The sequence below is a fragment of the Mustela nigripes genome, chromosome 1 (assembly GCF_022355385.1).
Source record: "Mustela nigripes isolate SB6536 chromosome 1, MUSNIG.SB6536, whole genome shotgun sequence".
NCBI classification, from domain to species: Eukaryota; Metazoa; Chordata; class Mammalia; order Carnivora; family Mustelidae; genus Mustela; species Mustela nigripes.
This window is the reverse complement of record NC_081557.1, coordinates 12,005,269-12,029,948: the sequence shown is the minus strand read 5'-3', so window position 1 is coordinate 12,029,948 and position 24,680 is coordinate 12,005,269. Positions and strand designations below refer to the sequence as shown.

General features: G+C 41.2%; 1 protein-coding gene across 4 annotated transcripts in view; it reads right to left on the bottom strand.

Moving 5' to 3' along the window:
• Positions 1 to 1,136: 1,136 nt before the first annotated feature.
• Positions 1,137 to 24,680, bottom strand: part of LPXN (leupaxin) — a 36,966-nt gene continuing 13,422 nt past the window's right edge. For all 4 annotated transcript variants that reach the window (XM_059405028.1, XM_059405030.1, XM_059405029.1 and 1 more), the window contains exons 6-11: positions 16,091 to 16,190; positions 13,033 to 13,200; positions 11,839 to 12,012; positions 11,666 to 11,747; positions 2,641 to 2,789; positions 1,137 to 2,355 (exon numbers count right to left, since the gene is read on the bottom strand). In XM_059405028.1, the coding sequence (XP_059261011.1) occupies positions 2,086 to 2,355; positions 2,641 to 2,789; positions 11,666 to 11,747; positions 11,839 to 12,012; positions 13,033 to 13,200; positions 16,091 to 16,190 (943 nt within the window). In that variant the 3' untranslated portion in view covers positions 1,137 to 2,085. The remainder of the gene's footprint in view (positions 2,356 to 2,640; positions 2,790 to 11,665; positions 11,748 to 11,838; positions 12,013 to 13,032; positions 13,201 to 16,090; positions 16,191 to 24,680) is intronic.

The following is a 24,680-nucleotide window of genomic DNA, read 5'->3' as shown; positions in this document are numbered from 1 at the left end:
GATATAGGTACAGATATCTAGTGCTCGCTGGTAGAAAAGCCGCATTCCTTTTTCAAAGCTAGAAGTTACTCAGAACCAAGAGTGAACAGGTAGACAACGAGTTTGTGTAACAAACGTTTTTGTTTTTTTGTTTGTTTTTTGTTTCCCAAGGAAAACTTCTTGTGAATGGTTTCCTAGCTGCTAAAACGCCCTGAATGCAGCATCTCTTCTTGAGCAAATAATACCACTTACATTCATCGTAAGGCGAAAAAGTCACTTCTTAGTTGTACCTGGTCAGCACTGCCTTTTCTCTGACTTCTTAAATATATAGATTCTACCAATATCTCGAAATAGCCAATCCTTAAGAAAGAAAAGTGTTAGCACCTGAACATTCTTCCTTAAGGGTTAAAACCTCGAGCATACGTTGCCAAAGCGCCAAAGCAGCCGTGAACACGGTCTTGTCGGCATCTGCACGTGACATTCCAGAGCGCAGCTACTGTTAGGAGGATGTTTGGAAGAACGAATACTCTGCTTGGTCTGGTCTCAACCGAAGAGGGCAAGAGGCCCGATGGCTCCGTGCGTGAAACTCCCACGTAGCTTGGATATGTTGAAGTTTCTGCTAACTGTTACTTCCTTCTAATTCTCATAACCCCCTTATGATATGACCCCATGGAGAAGAAAGATGTGACCAAGTTTAACAAGTATCATTCTCTAAGGAGCCTGTTCCCATACCAGTCTAAAGACATTAAATTGGTCCTATTTTTTTAAATAACTCTGGTAAAGGATTTTCCTCAGTACCTTAAACTCTGTTGTTTTTTTTTTTTTAAATAAATAATCGCACAACTATTTTAAGACCATGGTAAGGAAGGCATAGTACAGATCTTATCGATACCTCTTTTGAGGAACCAGGATTCCTTCTGAAGCTTACTTGAGATAGGACATTAGAAAGGCAGACTCGTCAATAACTAACAAGCTTTTCTACAAATATACTTATGATGTGTTGCAGAGGAACAAATAATTAAATGGGGATTTTCTTGGGGCTTAGATTTCCTAAGCCACACTGGAAATTATCAGATGATCCTTTATAGCAACTTTCACTAGAGATGAAACAGCCACTTGTATGTCTTTTTGAGATAATTATGAAGTTGAGAAAAATGTGTTTTTAAAAAAAACAGCTTTATTGAGATATAATTGGTATACAAAAAATGACTTATTTAATATACACAATTTAATGAGTTTATAGAAATGCATACAAATATGAATTTTCAAGTGTCTAGCAGAGATCTGATTTTTCACTTTGGGTAAACAAAGTGATGAAAACAATTTTAAGGGGCTTTGCCACCTTTTAAGATGATTCAATCATGTCAGTGCAAAAAATAAAATAAGATGAATGTTATGAGCCCAAACTAAGAGAAAAGTTAGTAAACAGGAGTCCCTCCATTCAATTTCTTTTGGTTAAGAGAAAGTGCCTATTGTATGGAAGTAAACAAGAGATAGGATAAGGATTTAATGGCACAGAGTATTGAGTATATAACACAGGAAGCAGTTTATCTTCAAACACAACAGTAAGATGTTAAAACTAAAAGCGGTTTTACTTATCAATGATGTCAGTACTTGAAGTAGTCCAGTTAAAATCTACTTCCTCTTGAAATAGAGAAGAAGTACACTGAAGAGAGATGCAGAGGGCTTCAGAGGGGCCTCAGGACTCCTGAGGTGAGGATAATGCATTGGTCATGAGAAAGTGAGTCAAGGCGGAATGAGGGAGGCGTGAAAAGGCCCAGTGACGAGGGCCAAGGCAGGAGTGAAAATGGGAGAAATCGGAGAAAACTGGTGGTGGAATGAATGTGCACATGTGGAAGACGCAGCTGCAGAGGTTCTAGAAGGAGGACGTAGATCTAAATCCAGATACTTGATTAAGGAAAAAAAATAAGACTAGAAATGTAAAACCTAAGACTACAAGCCTAGGCACGTAACAACTAGAAGTTCATCACCTTTACTTTCCCTATATGCCCACTGAGCTGAAGAGCAGTAACAACAAAGTATACTCCTTCCTCTCCTGGTTTAAATTTTGTAGAGGATCTACGGAGACTGTGGGTTCAGCTGGGATTACAGTGGGAAGAGTTTCGTGAAGCAGGGCTGACAATAGGTCTTGTCATCCTGCTCCCTGAAGATGCCCTTTGACAGCTGTGTCAGGCAGAAGGCACAGACGAAGTGCTCGGGGTGGAACTTGTGGCCCATGGCACTGATGCAGCGGCCGGTGATGGGCTGCCCGCACCCGTGGCAGAGTGTTCCCCGGCGCTGATGGTAATGGAGCTCACAATACGGACGTCCGTCCAGTTCAAAGAAGGAGCCGGAAGAGAAACTGCTGAAGCAGTCCTGGGGGACAAGGTGAAGGGAAAGAAAAGGAATGCAGATGTCAAGAGTAGAATATCAGCAAAGTAAAACTTGCAGCCTTGAACTTCCTGCCAGCTACCCGACCAGTGGAGGCGAGAATATCACCCACTTGCAAAAGAGATGAGCAAATGCCTACAGCCTCTTTTACCAGGACCGCATCAATTCCTCCCCCCAAGCTGTGAACCTTCTTTCCAGTTGCTGTTCTGCCCCTCAGAAAGGAAGACCCTTGACTTTGCCTAAGTCCAAAAGAGAGGTGAGTGTACAGACCCCACACACAAAGCATTCCGGGTGCCAGACGGTGTCCATGGCTGAGAGGTAGTTTTCCAACACTGGGCGGTTGCAGCCACCACACTTGGGTGAGAACATGGCTAAGAAATCCTTCTTGCAATATGGCTTCTTGTCCTTCTCGTGAAAGCCTGAAAAGGTAAAATCAACAGTTCGTGGTGCAGGGTGACACCTTCCGCCAAGCTGGAGGCTGAGAAGAGGCCAATGATTTCAATTCTCCCGAACTCAGTGTCCTCATGTTCAAGACCAACCTCAACAGCTCATTATAAGAAGTACATGAGAAATAATAAATAAATAAATAAATACAGGAGATAATGGGGGACAGGTGCATTCGTGCTGGGCCTGGCTCATACCCAGCCTTTCATGTTAGGGTCTATTTCTGCTCAACATCTCTGCACTAAGTATCACACTGGCCTGCACACAGCTCTGCCCCAGGCTTTGGTGTGGCTAATCTTACCTTACCATTCAGAAATTGGTTCAAATTTCACCCTATCAGAAGCACCTCTTATCAGCCCATATCTGTCACTTCATCTTTTCTAAAATCATCTTTCTAGCATTTACCCTCATCTGAAACCATCTTTGTGGTCTGTCTTCCTGCACTGGAGCATTAGCTCTGAAACTAGATACTGTTGGTCTTGTCATGTTATAACTCTAGTACCTAAAACAGCACCTGGAGAAAAGGCCTTAATCTTTAAAAAGAAAGTGCTATGAAATAATAATTTCTAAATGGATACAAGATTCTATGTGTAACGATTCAAACCACACAAAGGCTTGAGTCAAAAATGAGTGGGTTCCTCGTGAACCTGGGAATGAGAAAACTGTAGTACACATGGCTCAAGTTTCAAAAGCAAGTTAAAAATCAATAAATTTTGCTCCATTAAAAATATATATGAATGACTTGTGCATGACCGAAAGCACCATAAGCAAAAGCAAGACAAGGGACAAACCTATCTGCCGATTGTATCTCAGAAAAATTGTGGATGGGCTGATAAAGCAAGTACGTCAAACATCATGAGGAAGCAGCCACCGTCAAATCAAGAATATGGAACATGTTATCAGACATAGGTTCCAGTTTCTTAACAAATTAATGGTATTTTAGCGGGCGCCTGGGTGGCTCAGTGGGTTAAGCCGCTGCCTTCGGCTCAGGTCATGATCTCAGGGTCCTGGGATCGAGTCCCACATCGGGCTCTCTGCTCAGCAGGGAGCCTGCTTCCCTCCTCTCTCTCTCTCTCTCTGCCTGCCTCTCTGCCTACTTGTGATCTCTCTCTGTCAAATAAATAAATAAAATCTTTAAAAAAAAAAATGGGGAAGAGAGGATCATTACAGGATTTTTAAATTTTGAGAGATAAAATGGCCAAATGCAAGGCATACGTTTTGCCTCGACCCAACAGATTCAAACAAACCAAGTAAACGATGTAGTTTCAGAAATTTGAGAAGTTTAGATGTGGGTTTTGTATGATAATGAGGAATTAATAGTTTCACTAGGTGTGAAAGTAGTTATGTTTAAAAAAAAGTCTTGATTAATCAAAGATGACGCATGTTGAAGTATTTAATGGTGACCTAAGATTTCTTTGATTTGCTTTTAAATATTCCAGCAAGAAAAAGGGGTAGACAGGTGAGTGGAGGTTAGAGGAAATTAGTTTGGTAAAACAGATAGTTGGTGAACCAGGCAGGAAGCCATTTCCATAATTTAAAAAAATAATCAATTTGTTATTGTATAAGGCTTTCTCTTTAATACTGGATATTTTCACAGTTGGGCTCATGTTAAAACCCTGTCTTAAGTCTTATACATCCTACGCCCAGATAAAGAAGGATGAGAAACCCAAGGGATTACTCTTAAAACCCTTTAAAATAAGTCATCCTGGCGCCCCTGGGTGGCTCAGTTGGTTAAGTATCGGCCTTGGATCCGGGTTATGATTCCAGGGTCCTGGATCAAGTCTCTACATCGGGCTCCCTAATCAACAGGGAGTTTGCTTCTCCCTCTGCCTCTTCCCCAGCTTGTGATCTCTCTTGTTCAAATAAATAAATAAAATCTTTAAAAATAAACAAATAAAATAAGTTGTCCTCATAAAGAGACAAATAAGACGAAACACTTTTAGCTGTAATATGTTCAACATGAGTAAATCATGAAACTCAAAAGAAAAAAGTAAAGTTCTAATTTTTGCTAATTAGGAGGTTCAATTTCTAATTTTAGCTAAGTAGTAAAAATAGTGTTAAATAAGTCTACCTAATACCGGAAAATATATGGGAGTGATTCACATATTTATATATTCCCAGTGACAAAGTTAAATGTTAGTATTCTTTTGGAAAATCATTTGGTAATGTTTATCAAGAATTTTTAAAAAAAGATATAAATATCTTTCTCCTGGGAATTAACCCATACAAATAATTGAAAGAAAATATTATGTTTAAAGATAATCACTGCAGTGCTACTAACACACAAGAAGTAATCTAAATATACTATTATGAACACAGTTGTTTATAATATTTGGAACTATAAATAAAGCTTTTAAGCACATACTTTTTATAATTTGTTTACATAAAGCCCTAATGGAATAATTGATATTATTAAAATTATTATTATAAAATTATAAAGTCACATGAGGAAATTCTTAAGTGATGAAAAGGACTTTTAGGTACACCTAACTAATTATGGTATTTTGCATAAATACCAAATGTAGAAAAATATTACTAGGGAAACTTTTTTTATGTTATATTTGTTAACAAGGGTAATAGATTTTAAGTGAAGGTTTCCACAAGGTTTTTTAATCATCTTTACATTTAAAAAAGAAAAATATAATAAAATAGTTCATCTTCAAGCACCTATTTAAGTAATACGTGCCCTCTGCCTTGAGAAGCACTTCTCTAAGATTCCCAGACAGTTTGGTCCTCCACCTCATGAAGGGGCGTGTTCAACAGAACAACAGACCCACCTACCCTGTCTCAAACAGCACCCTATCACTCCTTCTCCTAAAATGGTGGGTAAGTTGTAAGTGAATTATAAGCATAGAGTGAGTGAGTTAATTAGCTGGCTAGTTCTGATGATTATCGGTCTCTCTCAACTAGAATATATGCACCATGAGGGCAGAAACTCTGTCTTTTGTTGCCGTATCCCTTGTACCTAGAACAGTACTTAGACACACAGATAGTAGTTGCTCAATAAATATTTACTGAATGAGCAGACATGTCAACAATGTTACAACTGCACAACTGAGACCATCAGAGGCTCCAGAAGTATGCTGTGGTTTAGAGCCCCTCCAGGACTAACTATAACACCTGTGTAAACAGGTGCCCTCTTCTGTAAGGAACTCTCCTTAGCATCTGTCAGGAGAGCCCGTCTAATGTGAAGATGACCACCAGCAATCCCATTTACGTAGCACGTGCTTTGTAGCGGTTCCAAATGAGGGCTCTACCTGTGGTACTAAATTGAAATTGAATTCTTCACAGCAATGCTCCCATCTCACAAAGGAGAAAAGGGAGGCTCAGAGAAATTACATATAACAAACTAGTCAACAGGGGACCTGATGTTCAAGTCTAGGCCTAACTTCAAAGCCTAACTTCAAAGTCATACCCTTAATTTAAATATACGCTAGTGGTGACCTCTCTGTGAGGACCAATAGTATCAGCTGAGCCCAAAAGCTTTGTAAATATGAGAGCTCTGCCTGTACTCGAACCGAAAGAGCATGTAAGCCAAGTGGACTGGAAAGCAGCCCACTGTGGAAACACACTTCTAGGAGCCCATTTTGATAGTAGTAGCCAGATCCAAAAAGGCAGTAAGAGCAGCCTGGGGTTTGGGACCCAAATCAGGCAACCACACTTTTTCTGTTCTCTCTGGTCACTTTTGGATATCCCTTGCTTTGTTCAACTATGCTGTCTTTGAAGAACAGACAACTGAATAGACTTCTGAGCCTATGCATCTAAGAAACTAGTAATTTTATAAGCTGTCCTATGTTCTGTTAAAGCCCCTGGACATAGAAGAACTCACTTTACTTTTTCCACTCTATCAAAGAACGTCTAGAGTCTGATCAAAGACAACAGAATGCAGGAAGGCCTACCACTTCAGAAGAACAAACCAGCACCTACAACCATCTTCCTTGTTTTTGTGTGGCCCGGTAGTTCTCAAATTCAGTGTGTATCCCGCAGGCACCTGGAGAGCTAGTCAATATGCAGATCGCTTGGGCCCCACCCCCAGAGCTTCTGATTCAGTAGATCGGGGGTGGGGTCCCCAAATTTGCATGTACGCTCCATAAAGCAAGTGACATAAAACTGAACTTGCCTGTAAGTAGGTGTTACTTGAGAAAATTCTAAGACACGCCAAATGACCTGAGAATGACCCTCATCTAGGCATTTGCAGGGTAGCTGGTCTCCAGAATAACACAGCAGGGAAGGAACAGCCTGTTTCAACTAGGGTGAGTCTCAGGAGAGGAATCAAAAGCAATCAGCCGAACTTGCTGTGATGTCCCTGCATTTAGTGATCCAATAAACGGAGAAAGTTTCAGCAGTAACTTTCCTGGAGGCTCTCTCTGGGGCCAATTATCTCTGGAGAACAGATAAGAAACACTAACAATTAAAAGTGCCACAGAGGGGGGGTGGGGTGTTTACGCTCTGGGGTGGTTCCCAGCCACAGGGGAAATTAGGGAGCACCTGCATGGCCTGGATAATGAACGATTTCAAAGGAAAGACATGGGCACTGAAGGCCTGGTCCCTAGGGGAGGATGCTAAGGCCTGAAATGCTTAGAAACTTGAGCCTTCAAGAGGAATTTTCTGAACTGAAACAAAAATGCAGATGAATTTAATTTCCCAGAAGGTTCAGTAGTTAAGCTCTCATTATAGAAACTCCATGTGTGACTATGTGACCTGGGGTGAGGCCGGATGCCACCCAATTAACAAGCCAGCCATATGGCAGGAGACCCACTTACAGAAAGCAAAGGACAAAAACAAAAATATAATGTAGGAGGAGCTTCTGGTAAACAAATGGCCTTCTTTTGTCACGTGTCTCAATAAATGCTTTAAGTGTGGCCTGGTGAGGATGTAAAGTCGTAAGAGACTTGTGTCGTTAGAGGAGGCCAAAGTCAAGAACAGTGAGTATTAGCTCCCTTCATGGTGCTTTCTGGTCATCCTATGGATGGGATACTTTTCTTTTGTATCTAACTCACATCTCATCTTGAAACACGCCTGTTATTCTATGGCTCTGCTCACAGGAGACCTCCTCAGCACGCTCGTCTGTGGGCAGTAAGTACTTGCTGACTGTTCTATTCAACTGACTCTCCCACTTCTGTGGCTACCAATAAAATATAAATTTACCAGGACACACTTCAATATGATTTAGATTAAATCGCAATTAAAAAATCCTGCTTAACTAAAGCACAATCTAGAAATGAAATTCCTAATGATTTGTGAAAAGCATTTAATAGGCTTCCATGAACAAGCAAATTACTGCAAAGCACTTCACTAGTGGATTATGTCAGCGCCACCGTTTCTGGGTCTATTGTCAAACAAGAGCGGAGCACGGCGGCACCACGAAAGTAAAGTAAAGGGAACCAGCTGCAGAAGAAGAACTGAGTCTCTGTCTGGGGGCAGTTGTGATGATGTAGAAACAACATAGAACTTGCAGAAATGGGACCTGAGTTTTGGTGCCAACTCTTCGACTTTCTAGCTGTATCACTTTAAGAAAATTATGTTACCTCCCTGAGGCTCAGTGTTTCCATCTATAACTAGGTAAAATATGGGATAAAAATACCCTCACCAGACTGTGGTGGGGATTAAATGAATAATCGTTAGGAATGTGCATAATAACCCTCCTGACATTTAGGTGAGTCTCCGTGCCAGTGAAGGGCAGGATTCATGGGATTATTTTCACTCCCTCTTGAAACACCACCGACACAATAGTTAAAGAATTATTCAAAATAGAAATACCCACAAGGAATAGGAGAAAAGGAGAGGAGATGCCATCGATGAGACATCAATAAAGTTTTCCAAAATTTTAAGTAGGTGTAAGAGTGGCAATGAGCTTGGCAAACAAGGAAACTGAAGCCTGCATTTCTCCCGAGGGGAGGGGCCCAGACACTTCAGGCTGGCCTTCTCCATTGCGTCAGAGGAGCTCAGAAAGTGAATGTACAAAATAGTCTTCAAGGCTGGAAACAGACTGGCTGAAGAGCAGTGACTAATTCTGGAACTATCACACCAGAGGATCTCAGGCACTAAAAGACCTACCATATGAACAGTCAGGGGTCTCCCAACAAAATGACTGGAGCATGCTACTTGCATACCACACAGCTGAGTCCACCAGTTGACAAATTCTGCTTATACCCACAGAGCTTCCAATTAACATTTTAGGGGCAACCAAAGATCAGCAGCATTTGGCCAAGACTGGTGTAACCAGGTGTAAGGCACAAGATCTAATGGATGTCAATTACAAATTGGGCTTTAAGACATCCCTCAAAGTAGATAGCCATAGACTGTTTATATGATTCTTGAACTCCTCACTCCCTGTGAGGATATAAAACAGGGAGGGAGGAAAGAAATTTGAGAGAGGGATTCCTTTGGAGAAAGCTATGGATGCTCTACGACCATCACACAGCCAAGAGGGATGTGTTCTGGCATGGTTCCCGCTAACCTCAGGTCAAGAGAGGGACCTCAGTAAAGCCACTCAGCGATCTGGGTATGTGTCCCGAGCCATCAGTGGGATATAGTTGATGGAAAAAGTCCATGAGTGAGTCTGGCTGAATAGGGAAACACAGCTGTTAACTGACTATAATCCCACTGAGTGTAAGGAAAAGGTGCCAGTTTCCCATGGTCCATATAGGAAAGTGTGAAAGAGATATCTGAGACCACTGGGATTACTTCTAAGAGATCACCAGGAGGGAACAATGAAAACCCTGCAAAACTGATCTCTGTGGAATGGGTCCTTCAATGTGCCAAGCAGAAAACAGCTGGCTAAGAGTCTGAAGTTGGACCTGTACCGAATTCACAAAAGCATCCAAGGGGAAAAAAAAGTTAAACATCTGCCAGGTCCAGAAAGCATGAAGCAAATTTACAGCATTGAGCAAGTTAGGACTTTCCTGCCCTCCAGGCTCAACTTCCTCCCTGCCAGTTTCAACCCTGAAGGGGTCAGATATCAAGATGAGCAACAGGGGTGAGGGTAGTGGATGTTAAAGGCAGGAAAGGACAGAGGAAGGGCCACAGCACCCTTCCCTGGTCTCTAGCAGTGTAAAGGCCTGACCAGGGGACAGCAGCAGTCACTTTAGTATGCATATATGTGTTGGTTTATTTATTAAGTGGCGGTCACTTTAAGTAAGTTGGATGCTTTAGCTATTACACAGATGGAATTACCCAAGGACTGAGTTTTGTGTTTTGTGTCTGAAACTGATTTTCTATTTAGAACTGTTTATTAAGAGTCATCATAAAAGACATGAGACTGCCCAAGTTTTTATTTAGTTAAGAGGTGAATAGTTTCCCTGCTAAGTTAACTCAAAAAGGACAGGAAAAAAAAAAAATAATAAAGAAGCTTTCTGATTCCACGCATGAGTCATACTTGTTCCAAGTAAACATAAAAAGAAGTCAGGAAAATAAAAAAATCAAAGTTAAGGCAGAAGAAAGAGGGAAAAAAAAACTTGCAAAGAGAGAAGGACCAATCACACAGAAAGGATCAGGAATAAGAACAAAATCTTAAAAACTTCTCAACCACAGAAGCTGGAAGACAGTGAAACGATGTCTTCAGAATTATAGGGGAAAATAGTTTCACCTAGAATTCTATGCCCGGGCAACTTAAGGTAGACAACAGAATTACAATATTTTCAGATATTTCAAGGTCTCAAAAGTTTTACCTCCTCTTCATTCTTTCCTAATTGCTGCTTCACTAAAATAAAGGTAGTAACATGTATTAAAAGACCAGGGATCCAGGAAACAGAGAACCCAAAGATAAAAGCAGTCAAGCAGCAAAAGGAATTCCCAAGACAATGGCCAAGAGTAAATGCTTCACAGCAGGCCTGAGGAGAAACCTTTGCAGACCAGGCAAGAGGATGGAAGTCTCCTGGAAGGATGTTTCCAAGACAAAACCAGTGGGACTGACCCACTACCAGATGCAGCTGACTATGTTGAGAATGATTTCCCAGCTCAGTCACATCAATTAGAGGCAGGTACAAGGAAAATTAAGCTAGTGAAAAAAGAAATCTAAATATTAACTTCAGGGAAAAAATTATATGAAAAAGATACCATGATAGTGATACTAATTTTTACTGTGTTTCCACGTGCCAGGCACTGTTCTAAACACTACACTGTCATTGTATCTTAAAATCCTCTTACTTACTCTGTAAGGCAAGATTACAGGGTAGGAATTATTACCAGGCCCATTTCACCAATGAGGAAAGCAAGGTACAGAGGGGTTAAATGACTTGAATAAAAATCCTATCGCTAATAAATAATACCACAGCCCAGATTTGAACCATGTAGTCTAAACTCTTAGAATCTGTGCTCTGTTGTAACCATACTTTGCAAGAGGGCTCAACAATGAACAATATTTTCATGACTGTGAATATGTGCACATTGAATACTGGTCTGACCTACAATTATGACCTGATTCTATACCGAGAGAAAATGGGGGGAGAGGAAGAATGTTGGGGGTAAAGTGGTAACTTCCTGGTAGGAAGTTAATATATAATGGTTAAAATTAGAAGGGGGGAAAAAAAATCAACCTATAGTAACAGATATAAATATATTATAGAAGAAAAAGCTGAAAACATTTGGAGAGGATAACTGGATTTGGGGGGTAGAGAAAGAAAATCAAGGGACTGATGCTTTTCACTATAATATTTGAGCTTTTAAACTATGCATTTGCATTTCTTCAAGAAAGCAATTTAAATGATATTGGTAAATATTGGGGAAAGGTACGGAGGGGTGGCATCTAGACTAAAATGGGCACATGGACACTGGCGGCAGGAACCGGGACTAGGCAGCAAACCAAGGAAAAGCTCTGCTGGTCTTCTCGCAACCCCAAGAACGGACCTACCTTCCGCACCAAACACCTCTCCGCAGTGAAAGCAGAAGAAGTGCTCTGGGTGCCAGGTTTGGTTCATTGCTGTCAGCACTTTCTGGAAAAGGAAGACACAGAGCCGTATTAGAAAGCCACAGAGCTATAAACCAGGACTATGGTGCAGGGGCAGGAAAAGGGGGTCGACTTACATCCAGGATGGGAGCAGCACAGTAAGCACAGCGTGGGGAAAAGAGATCGTGGTAGTCCTTGGGGCAGTAGGCCAAGCCACTCCGCTCAAAGAAGGGCTGGGGGCCGATCTCCTCCTTGCAGTGAGTGCAGACAAAGTGCTCTGGATGCCACACTTGCCCTAGAGCATGGATCACCTAGGGACGAAATAAAGCATGGCAGGCCATGGCAGCTGGGGGCTGGAGGGCCTACGGTCACACAATCTGGGACAGCACTTTTCCCACAGTATTCCACGCAAACGGCACCTCCTGGGGTGACCCAACACGGAGGTCTAGACCCAGGTCCCTTCTACGGGGTCTGATGTCCATGCTTTATGGATAGTAAAAGGGTGCCCAGTTTCCTGACTAATCATGCTGATAAAAGTCTGTGGGTGTTCGTTAGGTGCTCTGGAGGGTGGGGGAACCAAACCTGAGCATAGTAGAGACAGACAGGGAGGGGTAACTACATTCTGGCCTGGAAGGGATCCCTGGAAGAGGAAAAAGCCAAATGAGAGTTTTATTCCTCTGGTCTGAGCACCTCACTCCTGCCCCACGCTGAGTCAGGGCTCAGAGCCCTCTATTGTGGCTTTGGTGAAGGATGATGTAGAGTTGGAGTCTGTGGCCATGAGTTGGAGCTGAGTCAGCTGAAAGTTACCATCAATCAACTTGACTGCGAACGTTGGGACAGAGGGGCCACGGGAAAGTCCCTCTCAGGACCGGATGTACAGAAAAGCAGTTAAGAGTCACACTCAGGAGTCAGGCTGTCCTGGTTCAAATCTCCCCTCTACCTCTTTCTAGACTTGGACATGTCAGTTATCAACCCAGAGCCCTTGGTTCCCTCGTCTTTACAAAGGAACCATATTACAGTCTCCCTTGCAGGGTTGATGTGACCATTAAATGAATCTTTATACTCATTTAATAAAATGAGTCTTTTATTCATCTAATAATGAATTTAATAAAATTCATTTCATTTCATTCATAAAACTTCATTTAATAAAATGACTCATTTTAAAAAACGAGTCTTTACACATACTTGCAAAGCACTCGGCTCAGTGCCCGGAGCACTGTAAGGGATGAGTGATTACTAGCTACCATGAAGACATCTTAGAAAGTGATAGAACAATCCTTGGTGGGACAGCAGACAGCTGGCTACAGGACCCACACCCTGGCCCACCACACCTTCCCAGCAATCGGTTTCCGACAGGAAGCACAGTGGCCCTTGGACACTGTGGCAACTCCAAGGTCCTGCAGATCCTGCTCCAAATCCCCCAGCATTGAGTCCAGGGAGGCCTTGGGATCCTGCTTATTCGCTGGGTGCTTCTTGCTGGCATCTGCTTTCACTGCAACCTGGCACCAGGGAAAGAACCATGAAGAACCATCAGTCTCATGAATATCTGCCCTCACTGGCATCTTCTACATGACCCCTTAAGCTCACCTCTACAGACTAATGTTTTCTTCTGTACCCAACCTCCATCCAAGGCACTGGAAGAGTCCAACATTGTGACACCAATAAAAATGCTTCTATCTCCCTTTTATCCCGAATTCCTCAGGCCAGGTGAAACACCAGTAATCTTCCTCCATTTGTAAATCTTTTCTGCCCATGAGAAATTGAGTGCACTGAAGATGCTACCTTTCCTCACTCCTTCAATGACCACAGGTCAACAATTACTTGTATCTTCTTTTTACCTATTTATTCTACAGTGTTTCTTGAGCACCTAGTTTGTGATGGTCACAGTTCCAGACTCTTGGTATAGAGCAATGCACAGGGTAACCAAGAAAGTCTGCCATCATGGAGTTTGCTTTACTGGGAGACAGACAATACATGGATTAAATAAATGTATGATGTGATGTCAGGCAGACATGAGACATAAGTCATCTATCAAGACAGAAGTGCCAGAGGGTGGGACAGTGAAAGAGAACTGATTTAGATGAGAAGACCCTCTAAGGAGGTGGCATTTGCATAGATGCACTGAGGGGCCCAGAAATATTGAATTGGTGGGAAAAGCACTCCAGAGGGAAGGAAGGCCCAGAAGGGAACAGTTTGGTATGTCAGGAGAAAAGTCAGAAAGGTTGGGGTGGGGGTGCTGGAACAGAGGGAGGGGGGTAGGCATGGCAGGAGAAGGTGATGGAGAGAGAGGCAAAGATCATGTGGGGCCCTCATGGTAAACTCGGGTTTTATTCCAAGGGCGATGGAGCCTCCAGAGGGGTTCAGGCATGAGAGGGAAAGAATCTGACCCACAAGATCCCTGTGGTAGCTGAGGGAGGAGTTAAGTGTGGACAAGCCAGAGTGGAATCAGAGACCCTAGCTTGGAAGGAGATTATTGTTAACAGTTCAAACCAGAAATAGTGACTTGGACCAGGGTTAGCAGAGAAGGTGATGAGAAGCTGGTAAGACTAACTCATGGACTGGATTTATTTAAGGAAACCCCTAAAAAATAGTTATTAGAACCCACTCAAAAGAAAAGCCTCAAATTACAAAAAAGAGGCAACGCCCAGCTTGTCCTTCATCAGTTCACGTCCCGATTTTCTCTCTCAACTCCCTTCCGACAGGGCTACTACTCCCATCGACTTAATACTTCCTGATCAGGAAACAGGTGCTCTCTACGGCCTCCACCACATCAGATTTGCACGCACTAGACACACGTTCAAAGTCTCCCATCCGCTGCCCTTGCTTTACCTTTCCAATCTCCTCTTTCATTACTCACTAAAAGCCTCCATTGTTTGAGGCCGGCCAGGCTCCCTGCAGTCTCCCGAATGTGATTTGTTACTGTCTGCCCTGAGGCCTCTATGTATCCTATTTTTACTGCCAGGAATAACCTCACATTATCTCACTAATCCAAAATGCTCATTTCCCTTCAAGAAACTTATCAACTGACAGATTTCCTTCCTCCTCTATTATATAATGTTACTTAATGTTGAAGAGATTAGTGTTCCAAAGGTTACCGTCTAGAAAGTCCAAAAGGGTCATCAACATGAAGTAGGTAAAAACAGAATTTTATATGTATATACACATATACAAACACACACACATATATCTATCCATATCCCCATCTGTTTGCTTACATATTCCAGAATACTTCTAAATGAATATATAAGAAACAGGGTTCAGAACTGGATGAGTGGGGGGCAGGGCTGACAGGGAAATAGTTGACTGCAAACTTTTGTACTTTCGATTTTTGTGCAACGTGAACGTAGGGCTCATTCAAAAAATAAATAGATATTTTAAAAATGTAAATAAACTGCAACACATGCTAAGTTAATTAGGAAACACAATTAAAATTCCTAATGCAGATTTTTTCCCCAGTATGGTCAGATATATGATACAATGAGGAAGGTACCCAGCTTTATCATAGGCACTAAAGAAAAATTATTTCTGATGTGCATTCACTTGTTCCTTTAATGTGTCAGGAACTTTGCAGGCACTGGGCGTCCACAGGTGAGTCACAAAGATCAGGCTCCTGACCTCTCCAGTCACACACTTTTTTATATACTGCCTTGCAATTATTTCATAGCCACTCATGTGTGCCTACCAAATCCTCCAATCAATTCAGAGTGGCTGAATTCCCCACCTTAAGAATTCGAGATGATTCCCCTTAACAAATTATTAAGCCCAGTTCTCTGATTTCCATCCCCCTGCCAGGGCACGTGAGCCCACCACTCATGCTCCAGAGGCTAGAATGAGGAGGCCGGTTTTAGCTCTATATGGGGCCCAGGACTCCTCATCCTCCCTGCTTTCAAAGCCACACTCTGATCTTCCCGGCTCGGCCTCCGTTTGGCCTCGTCTGTCCCACAGTCACGACTCCCTGGGTCCTGCGCACTGTATCCAGCCTTAAGATGCCTCTGCCCTCAGAGTCATGCCAACTGGAAGAGCCTCTTCTCTCATCTCTTTGTGTCTCTACCCTTTCCATTCTTCAGAATCCATCCCACATCCCATCTCCAGTTCTGATAAAGTCTCCACATTCTTAATAGTGGCTGTACATATTTTGATACACCATCTGTGTTTTAGTCTACGTATGTATCTACGTATGGGTTTCTGCTTCATTTTACCAAGCACATTCTGCACTCCTTAAGATCAGAGCCTGCACTGCGTGATCTTTTGTGTCCAGATAATACACAACACAAAGTTGAATTCATCCCTGAATTAAACTTAGGCTGGGAGAACTAATGACAACCAAAACTTCCAAAAGGGGCCAGCAGAGCTGAGCTCTGTGGAGACACACTCGGGAACTGTGCTCACCTGAGTCTGCATCTCACACAGGTGGGCCATGAGCTCATCCAGCTGAGCAGCTGCTGAGGTTTTAGGGGGATGTGAGGCCTCCTCTGGCTCTTGGACCTTACTACAAGGAGAGAAAAAAAAAATCCTTACACACTGAAACTTAGATAAATGTTAAGCCACACATAAAATACCAGAAAATGCAGTTTTAACTATTAACCGCTTAGATGTGAATAAAACTAGAGAAAGAAAGTATTTAAAAATAAGTAGTGGAGGGGTGCCTGGGTGGCTCAGTGGGTTAAGGCTCTGGTTGTGATCTCAGGGTCCTGGGATTTATCCCCTGCATTGGGCTTTCTGCACAGCAGGAAGCCTGCTTCCCCCTCTCTCTCTGCCTGCCTCCCTGCCTACTTGTGACCTCTCTCTCTCTGTGTTGAATGAATAAATAAAATCTTTAAAAAAAAATAGGTAGTGGACTAAAAATCTGAATAAGGTCTCCCTGCCGTTTGTCTCTATATCTCTTTTCTGGTCATCTCAAAAGCTGACCATTGTTCTCAAGTACATGAAGAAAAGTGCCGGATGGGTGGCTGGCAGGCCATTCTCCCCCAAGAGTCAGGTTCAAAGTAGCTTCTAATTAAAGACCTTTAAGAAGACAATGGCCTCGATATACATTTTTTATTTTCAAAGCATTCTTTCTGAAATTACAAAGTATTACACTTTCTCTCACTGTTCGGCAAAAGATAAAAACTAAGTAAGAATAAAGAGCAAGCATCAGCAAACTAAAGTCTATGGGCCAAATTTGGCCATGCCCATTCCTTTATATAGGGCTGCTTTCTTACAGAGCTGGATAGTTCCAACAGAGACCTCATGGTCCAAGTTCTAAATATTTACTATCTGCCCTTTACCGAAAAAGACAATGTACATGATGTTGGTTTCACATCTATATAATTGTGAATAAACTGATGATTAAAATTTGGACCCAAAAAACAGAATACAGAGTTGGATTCAAATACTTGCCCAATTGCTAGAAAAAATTTTTAAAGATTTTATTTGTCAGAGAGAGAAAGCACATAAGCAGGGGGTGGTGTGACAGGCAGAGGGAGCAGACTCCCCACTGAGCAGGGAGCCCGACTTGAGGCTCGATTCCAGGAGGGCAGTATCACGACCTGAACCAAAGGCAGATGCTTAACAAACTTAAGACACCCAGGCGTCCCAGGTGTTAATTTGTTAGCTAATTAATTGTGTACGAGAGCACAGAATAAAAGCTCAATAAATTCTAAGAAGTAAATCATACACACCATATTCTTCTATTGCTTTAATACAAATTAATCATAAGAAATCCACCTGCTTAATAAGTACAAATAATCCTAAGTACAAATTACAGTACAAATTAATCATAAAAAATCTACCCACTTAAGAAAAAATAAAGCAATTCCACATAATTCTCGAGACGAAGAAAAAAAATTAATTGAACTTTCAACCTATTTAGAAATAGCAATGAAAGCACATAGACATACACACACACACACCCTTCAGAGGCGAAGCAATACATTTTTTAAGATCGTATTTATTTATTTGTCAGAGAGAGCGCGTGTGTATGGTCAGGCAAGGAGAGGGAGAAGCAGACTTCGCGCTGAGCAAGGAGCCCAATATGACACCTGATCCCAGGGTCCTTTGGCAGACACTTAACCAACTGAGCCACCCAGATGGCCCACCAATATGTTATTAACAGGAAAAAGTACCAACGAACTCAAGTGCGATACTGGAAAATAAGACACTAGAAGCAAATAAACAAAACATCCAACTCAAGAATCTAAAAACAAAACCAAACCAAAATAATTAAACAGAAGAACTAAAAGCATAAATTACTGAAACAGAAAACAAACGGAAAGTGAGGTTTTGGGGAGCATTATGTAAATTTCAAGTACATAGAAAAATATGGAAAATCACCAAATAAGTTCCATAAATATCACAGAGACTCCATACTAAAACCAGACAAAACCCGCACAGTGTATGTGAGTACGTGTGTGTGTGTGTGTGTGTGTGTGAGCCCGTGTGTCACGGAGGCTGGGGGAGGGAGGATAAAAACAGCAGAGATGAGTTTTCAAGACATCCAGGCTATACAGTGTCATGCCAGTGTTTCGTGCATGGTTCAACATTAGAAAAAGGATTACTGTAAATCATTATACTCAAGAACAGGAAAAAGCAGGGCACCTAGGTGGATCAGTGGGTTAAAGCCTCTGCCTTCGGCTCGGGTCATGATCCCAGGGTCCTGGGATCGAGCATCGCATGGGGCTCTCTGCTCAGCAGGGAGCCTGCTTCCTCCTCTCTCTCTCCCTGCCTCTCTATCTACTTGTGATCTCTCTGTCAAATAAATAAATAAATAAATAGAACAGGAAAAAGCTTTATAAACATGTTAATAGATGCTGAAAAGCAACAGAAAACAAATTCTACCACAATTCCTATTGTTGAAGCCCACGGAAAAGAAGTTTCATAACCTGATAAAATATAAAATCTATAATGAACCTCATATTTAATGGTCAAATACTAAACACATCTCGAATTAAGAGCTCCATGCTTGGGGCGCCTTGGTGGCTCAGTCCTTAAGCATCTGCCTTTGGCTGAGGTCATGATCCCAGGGTCCTGGGAGGCCCACATGAGCCCCGCATCAGGCTCCCTACTCAGCAGGAAGCCTGCTTCACCCTCCTCCACTCCCCCTTCTTGTGTTCCTTCTCTTGCTGTGTCTCTGTCAAATGAATAAATAAAATCTTTAAAAAAAATTTAAAAAAAAAAGAAAGAGCTCCGAGCTCAGCAGGGAGTCTGCTTAAGATTCTCTCCCTGGGGGGCGCCTGGGTGGCTCAGTGGGTTGAGCCTCTGCCTTTGGCTTAGGTCGTGATCCCAGGGTCCTGGGATCGAGCCCTGCATCAGGCTCTCTGTACAGCAGGGAGCCTGCTTTCTCCTCTCTGCCTGCCTCTCTGCCTACTTGTGATCTCTCTCTCTCTCTCTCTCTCAAATAAATAAAATCTTAAAAAAAAAAAAGAATTAAAAAAAATTAAAAAATTTTTAAAAAGATTCTTTCCCTGTCCCCCTTCTCCACCTCTCTAAAATAAAATAAATAAATAAAATCTTTAAAAAAGAGAGAGAGAGAAGAGAGGGACAAGGATCCTACTATCATTGATGGTTTATAATTTTATTGCAGATTGAATTACTGGATGCATTTGAGAATACAAATAAGAGATTTATATACTGAAAAGAAAAAAAGCAAAGCAATTCTCACTTCTACTTTCTCTTTTAAATAGATGGTATGATCACTTACCTGGAAAATATAGGGTAAATGACTAGATATTTATTAGAATGTATAGAAAATATCAGGATGGTTACTACGTACAAGGATAAAATGAGGGGGTGCCTGGCTGGCTCAGTGGGTAGCATGTGACTTTTTTTTTTTTTTTTTTAAAGATAGAGCACGTATGTGGAAACATGAGCTAGGGTGTGGGGAGAGTGGGGAGCACCGAGGGGCAGAGGGAGAGAGAGTCTTAAGCAGACTCCACGCTTAGCCTGGAGCCCTGCGATCATACCCTGAGATCACAGCCTGAGCAGAAATCAAGAGCCAGACACTTAACCGGCACAGCCACCCAGAGGCCACAGGGCATGTGATTCTTGATCTTGGGGTTGTGAGTTCAAATTCCATACTGGGGATGGAGCCTACTTAAAATTTAAAAAAAAAAAAATTAAAAATAAAAGAAGAATAAAATAAAATAATTAATATCTTTCCTATACACCAGTAGTAGGCAATTTGAAAATCCACTGGGAAAAAAGAACATGTTCATAATACCAACAAAAAAATTATAAAATATTAAGGAATCATTCTAACAAGAAATGTGTAAGACAGGGCACCCGGGCTCAGTTGGTTAAGCCCTTGCCTTCAGTTCAGTTCATGATCCTGGAGTCCCGGGATTGAGCGCGCATTGGGCTCCCAGCTCCGCAGAAAGTCTGCTTCTCCCTCTGACATTCTTCCCTCTCATGCACGCTCTCTCTCTCTCTCTCTCTCTCACAAATAAATAAATAAAATCTAAAAAAAAAAAGAAATATGTAACACTTCTATGAAGAAAAACCCATTGGTAGGCGTACAAGATGCATATAAATGATGAAGCATAATATGTTAGTTTCTCCCATGAAACTATAAATTCAATGTAATTCATACAGAAGTCCTAATAGAATTATTCAAGTTCATTAACAAGCTCATGCTAAAATTCATGGGCTAGAATGCTTGAGATAATTTGGGGGGGGGGGAGAGATCAAGAGGGAAGACCTGTCCAATAGATGTGCTTTCCTATAAAGTGACAATAAAATTTGTGTCATGTTGGTAAAGAAACAGACAAACAGATCAAAGGAATGGAAGAGAGAGAGCCCAGAAACAGACTCCTGAACCATGAGAATTTTGCATATGCTAAATACGTATCTCAAATAATCAGAAACAGACTATTAGATACAAAATGCATGACAACCTATTCGAAACACAATAAATTTAGATCTTTAACAAACGCTACACATGAATAAGTTTTAAATGAATTAAAGACATAACTGTGTTTAAACATTAAAGTACTAAAAGAAAATGGGGGACATTTTTTATTATTTGGGGTGATGAAGACTTTCCTAAGAAAGGCATAAAACTCTGAAATGAAGCCAAACAGAAAAATTATTAATACTGCTAATCTCAAAAAAATTTAAATATATATAAATATTTAAAACATAAACAATATCCAAATAATAAAAAGTCTACAAATCAATAAGGCAAGCTAATAGAAACATGGGCTAAGAATTAAAAGAAAAAATACAAGTTTCAGAAAAAGAAATTTGAATGTTTATTACTATATGAAAATATGCTCAATCCCAATCTTTAATATGCAAATTAAATACTAAGACACCAATTTTTACTCATCAGTCAAAACTGTGAAAGATTGTTAACATGCAGTGTTGGCAAAAGTCAGGAATATTTACACATATGCATCTACATACATCGTAGATAGCAACGTAAACCTTAATAAATGTTTTTCGAGGCAGTATCTACCAAAATTTCATATGCATATATCCTTGGATTCAGCAATTTCACTTCCAAGATTCTATCCTACAAAAAATTGGAGATATACATACAAAGGCATATGTATAAGTATGCTCCTTAAGACATAAAAAAGTACAGTCTTTATGAACAAATTAAAAATAAAATAAATGGCCATATAGTTAAATAAATTACAGATACATGCTAAAGCATACTATGCAGCTGCTAAAAAGAATGCAGGCATAGATTTATATGAACTAAGGAGGATGCCTTTTTTTTTTTTTTTAAAGATTTTATTTATTTGACAAAGAGAAACAGAGAGAGAGTAAGCATAAACAGGTGAGCAGCAGGCAGAGGAAGAATCAGGTTCCCTGCTGAGCAAGGAGGCCAATGTGGGACTTGATCCCAGGACCCTGGGATCATGACCTGAGCAGAGGGCAGACACTTAACCAACTGAGCCATCTGGGCGCCACAAGCTAAGGAAGATTTCTAAGATACATTGTTAACTTAAAAAAGCAAAGCTCACAACAATATGAAATCTATCCTTCCATCCATGTAAAATTATAAGCACATATACATACGTGTGATTTTGCATACACAAAGGAATGTAAGGAGACATGTCTGACAGCAGTTACCCATGGGGATAGCAATTAGGTGGTAGGAGGGTACATTCGAAGGGAGGGGGTCTAACTTTTTACTCTGTATATTTCTGAATTATTAAAGCTATTTTTACTATTAAAAGGCTAAATATAAAGTTCATGTAAGTATAGAAAATTTTAAAACTGCAGAGAAATATAAAAGAAAAAATTAAAATCACATATAACTCTTCTTTTGAAAGGCAATTAATTACTCTGGACATGTTGGCCTACACTAACTATGCCCTTCTATGATTGTGCCTAATTTTGGAAAATTAGAATGACCTTTTTTTCATATCTTAAAGTGAACATTTTCCAAATCCTTATTTTCTTATCCAACATTGCATTCATGGCTAGTGCTTACTGTTCACCCTATACGAGGCCCTCCATAAAAACACTGCATGTTTTCTCTAAATACTAATAACAACCTTAAGAGTTAGGTATTTTCACCCCCAGAAGAAAAAACTGAGGCTTAGAGAAGTAAAAAACTTTGCTCCATATAATACAGCTGGTAAATCACAGAGTTTGGGCCTACCGACTGCAAAGCTTATGATATCTAACACCATGCCCAACAATCCTCCAAAACAATGTTTAAAGGTTATCCAGCTTTCAAAGGTAGAATGTACCATGATTTATTAAACCACTTATCATTAGACACCTAGACTGTTTCTGATTTTCACTATTATAATGCAGTATATAAGTATTTGCATCCATATCTGATTATTTCTATAGAGTAAATTTTGAGAAGTGAAAACACTGAATCATAAACGTAACAGACTCTGGAGTAATGCTGTAATCAGCATTGACTAAGCTTAGCTAACAACCCACCAAACTGACTCTGACTCTCCATCCCTCCCTCCCTCCCTCTTTCTCTCTCTTTCCCTCTCACTTACACATATACACAAGCACACACGCACACAAAGCCATAAGTAAAACCAAATATTGTAAGTCTTCCACTAAATATTTTCAAAAAAATGAAAACGTAGATGTACTAGTTTACTTATTGGTGTGTTTACCAACCAGCAAAAAGGCAGAAGGAAAACATCTTCTTCTCTTAAAGAAAAAAGACTCTCTTTTGGGTACCACATGTCCCCTACTGATTTACTTATGTTTGAGTATTTAGCTATAAGAAAAAAGTAGGAGGAAGTGGGTACCTTCCCCTTTGAAGATAAGATTTTGTCTTTTAGGTATAACATGGCCTCCTGCGAGGCACAATTTTTTTTCGTTTATTTGTTTAATCTAGGACCAAAATGGTCAGATATGCACATGCCTGATTTGGTCCTTGAAGGAGTCCAAGAAAGTGCAGGGAGCTCCTTACAACACTTTGGGATCATAATCCCTTAGTCCTTGCTGCCATAGGCATGTGTCTTCAAAGTACAAAAGCAGCAGGGCTGTCAGCACACTCTCTGCTCTGTTTCCCCGTGTAGAATAAATGTGGCTTTTTTTTTTTTTTAAGATTTTATTTATTCATTTGGCAGAGAGAGAGACACAGTAAGAGAGGGATCACAAGCAGGGGGAGTAGGAGAGGGAGAGCACCGAGCAGGGAGCCTGCCAGGACCCTGGGATCATGACCTGAGCCCAAGGCATATGCTTAACCGACTGAGACATCCAGGCGCCTCTAAATGTAGCTTCTTGTATGGGTCTGTATGATCCTAAAAACCTATCCATCTCACAGTTGGGGCATCCTTGTGCTTACTAAAAAAAAATACGTACCGATTTTTAGCAAGAGTCCTAGAGCAGGAAGGAAAGAGAAGTAGACCATTTTTGTGATAACCTAATAGTAACTGAGTCAACAATATAATATTCTAAATAAGAATGGAAAGGCCTTAAAGAGTTGGTGATGACATCATTACAGGAAGTGTTCCAAAAAAGAGAGGAATCTCGAAACCAAAGCTCCTTTGAGGTGTCCCCTCACATCTTGAAGATGGTAAAAGTGCTTTGCTACATCATGAACAACAGTCTAATTCATGAGTCAGCGATTTTAATAAGATCCAAATACAAGAGATGTGTTTAAAAGAATACAGACTCCTCACGTGAGGGGCTTCTCTGTGCTGGAGTTTTCCCGTTCACTCCTCCGTAATTTTTTTATGAATTTTTTTCTCCTTATTCTTACCAAAATTGTTTTTGTTCATGTGCACATTTCTAAATTATTGTTCATATTGCTCTTGATACATATAACTACACTAGAAATACGATCACATCACTTAGTATTGAATACAGTTTCAAGTTTGGGAGTAATATTCAGTTCACTTAAGCAAGCTGAAGGAAATCGTGGACGCTGGAATGTGGGAGTCTAGTTTCTCAGTCTCAAGTGCTATCTATACCTGGGAGCTTTATCAGCTCTGAGTTACGCCAGTCATAGGGATTTGCATCAGTCTATTACATATTGACGAGACCACCTGGATTTCCTATCGGTCTCCCACGCAGATCGATAGGGCAAGTATCATTCCCTACTTGGGGAGGTAAATCAGTCACTGCCCACAGAGGAAAATGCAAACACACTGGGAGCAAGCAGAAGGAATTCAATCCAGAAGTTTGATTACACAGGTGATGGCAGAACTAAAGAAGCAAACAAATGATATTAAAGTAACTCAGAGATTAGCCACAGCAGGTAGCCATTAGGCCAAAGGGACCACCACCACCACCAACAACAAAAGGCAAAGTTGCTAAAAGCCAGGGGCCAGGGCAGATAGGCACATACTGGAACTGCAGCAGATGGGTCTTGCTCTAGCCAAAGCCATAAATGAGGTGCAGCTGCTGACTGGGATGACGATGTGGTGGAGAGACTAGGGGGGGGCCTGTCCTGACTTGCTTGCCCTGCCTTCCGCCCTCCAGCTCTCTGCACAGTGCCTGCCACTGGTCGAAGCCTGAGAAAGCCAACAGGGGTCAGCTCCCTTGGAATACAGAGCAGACCAAGAAAAAG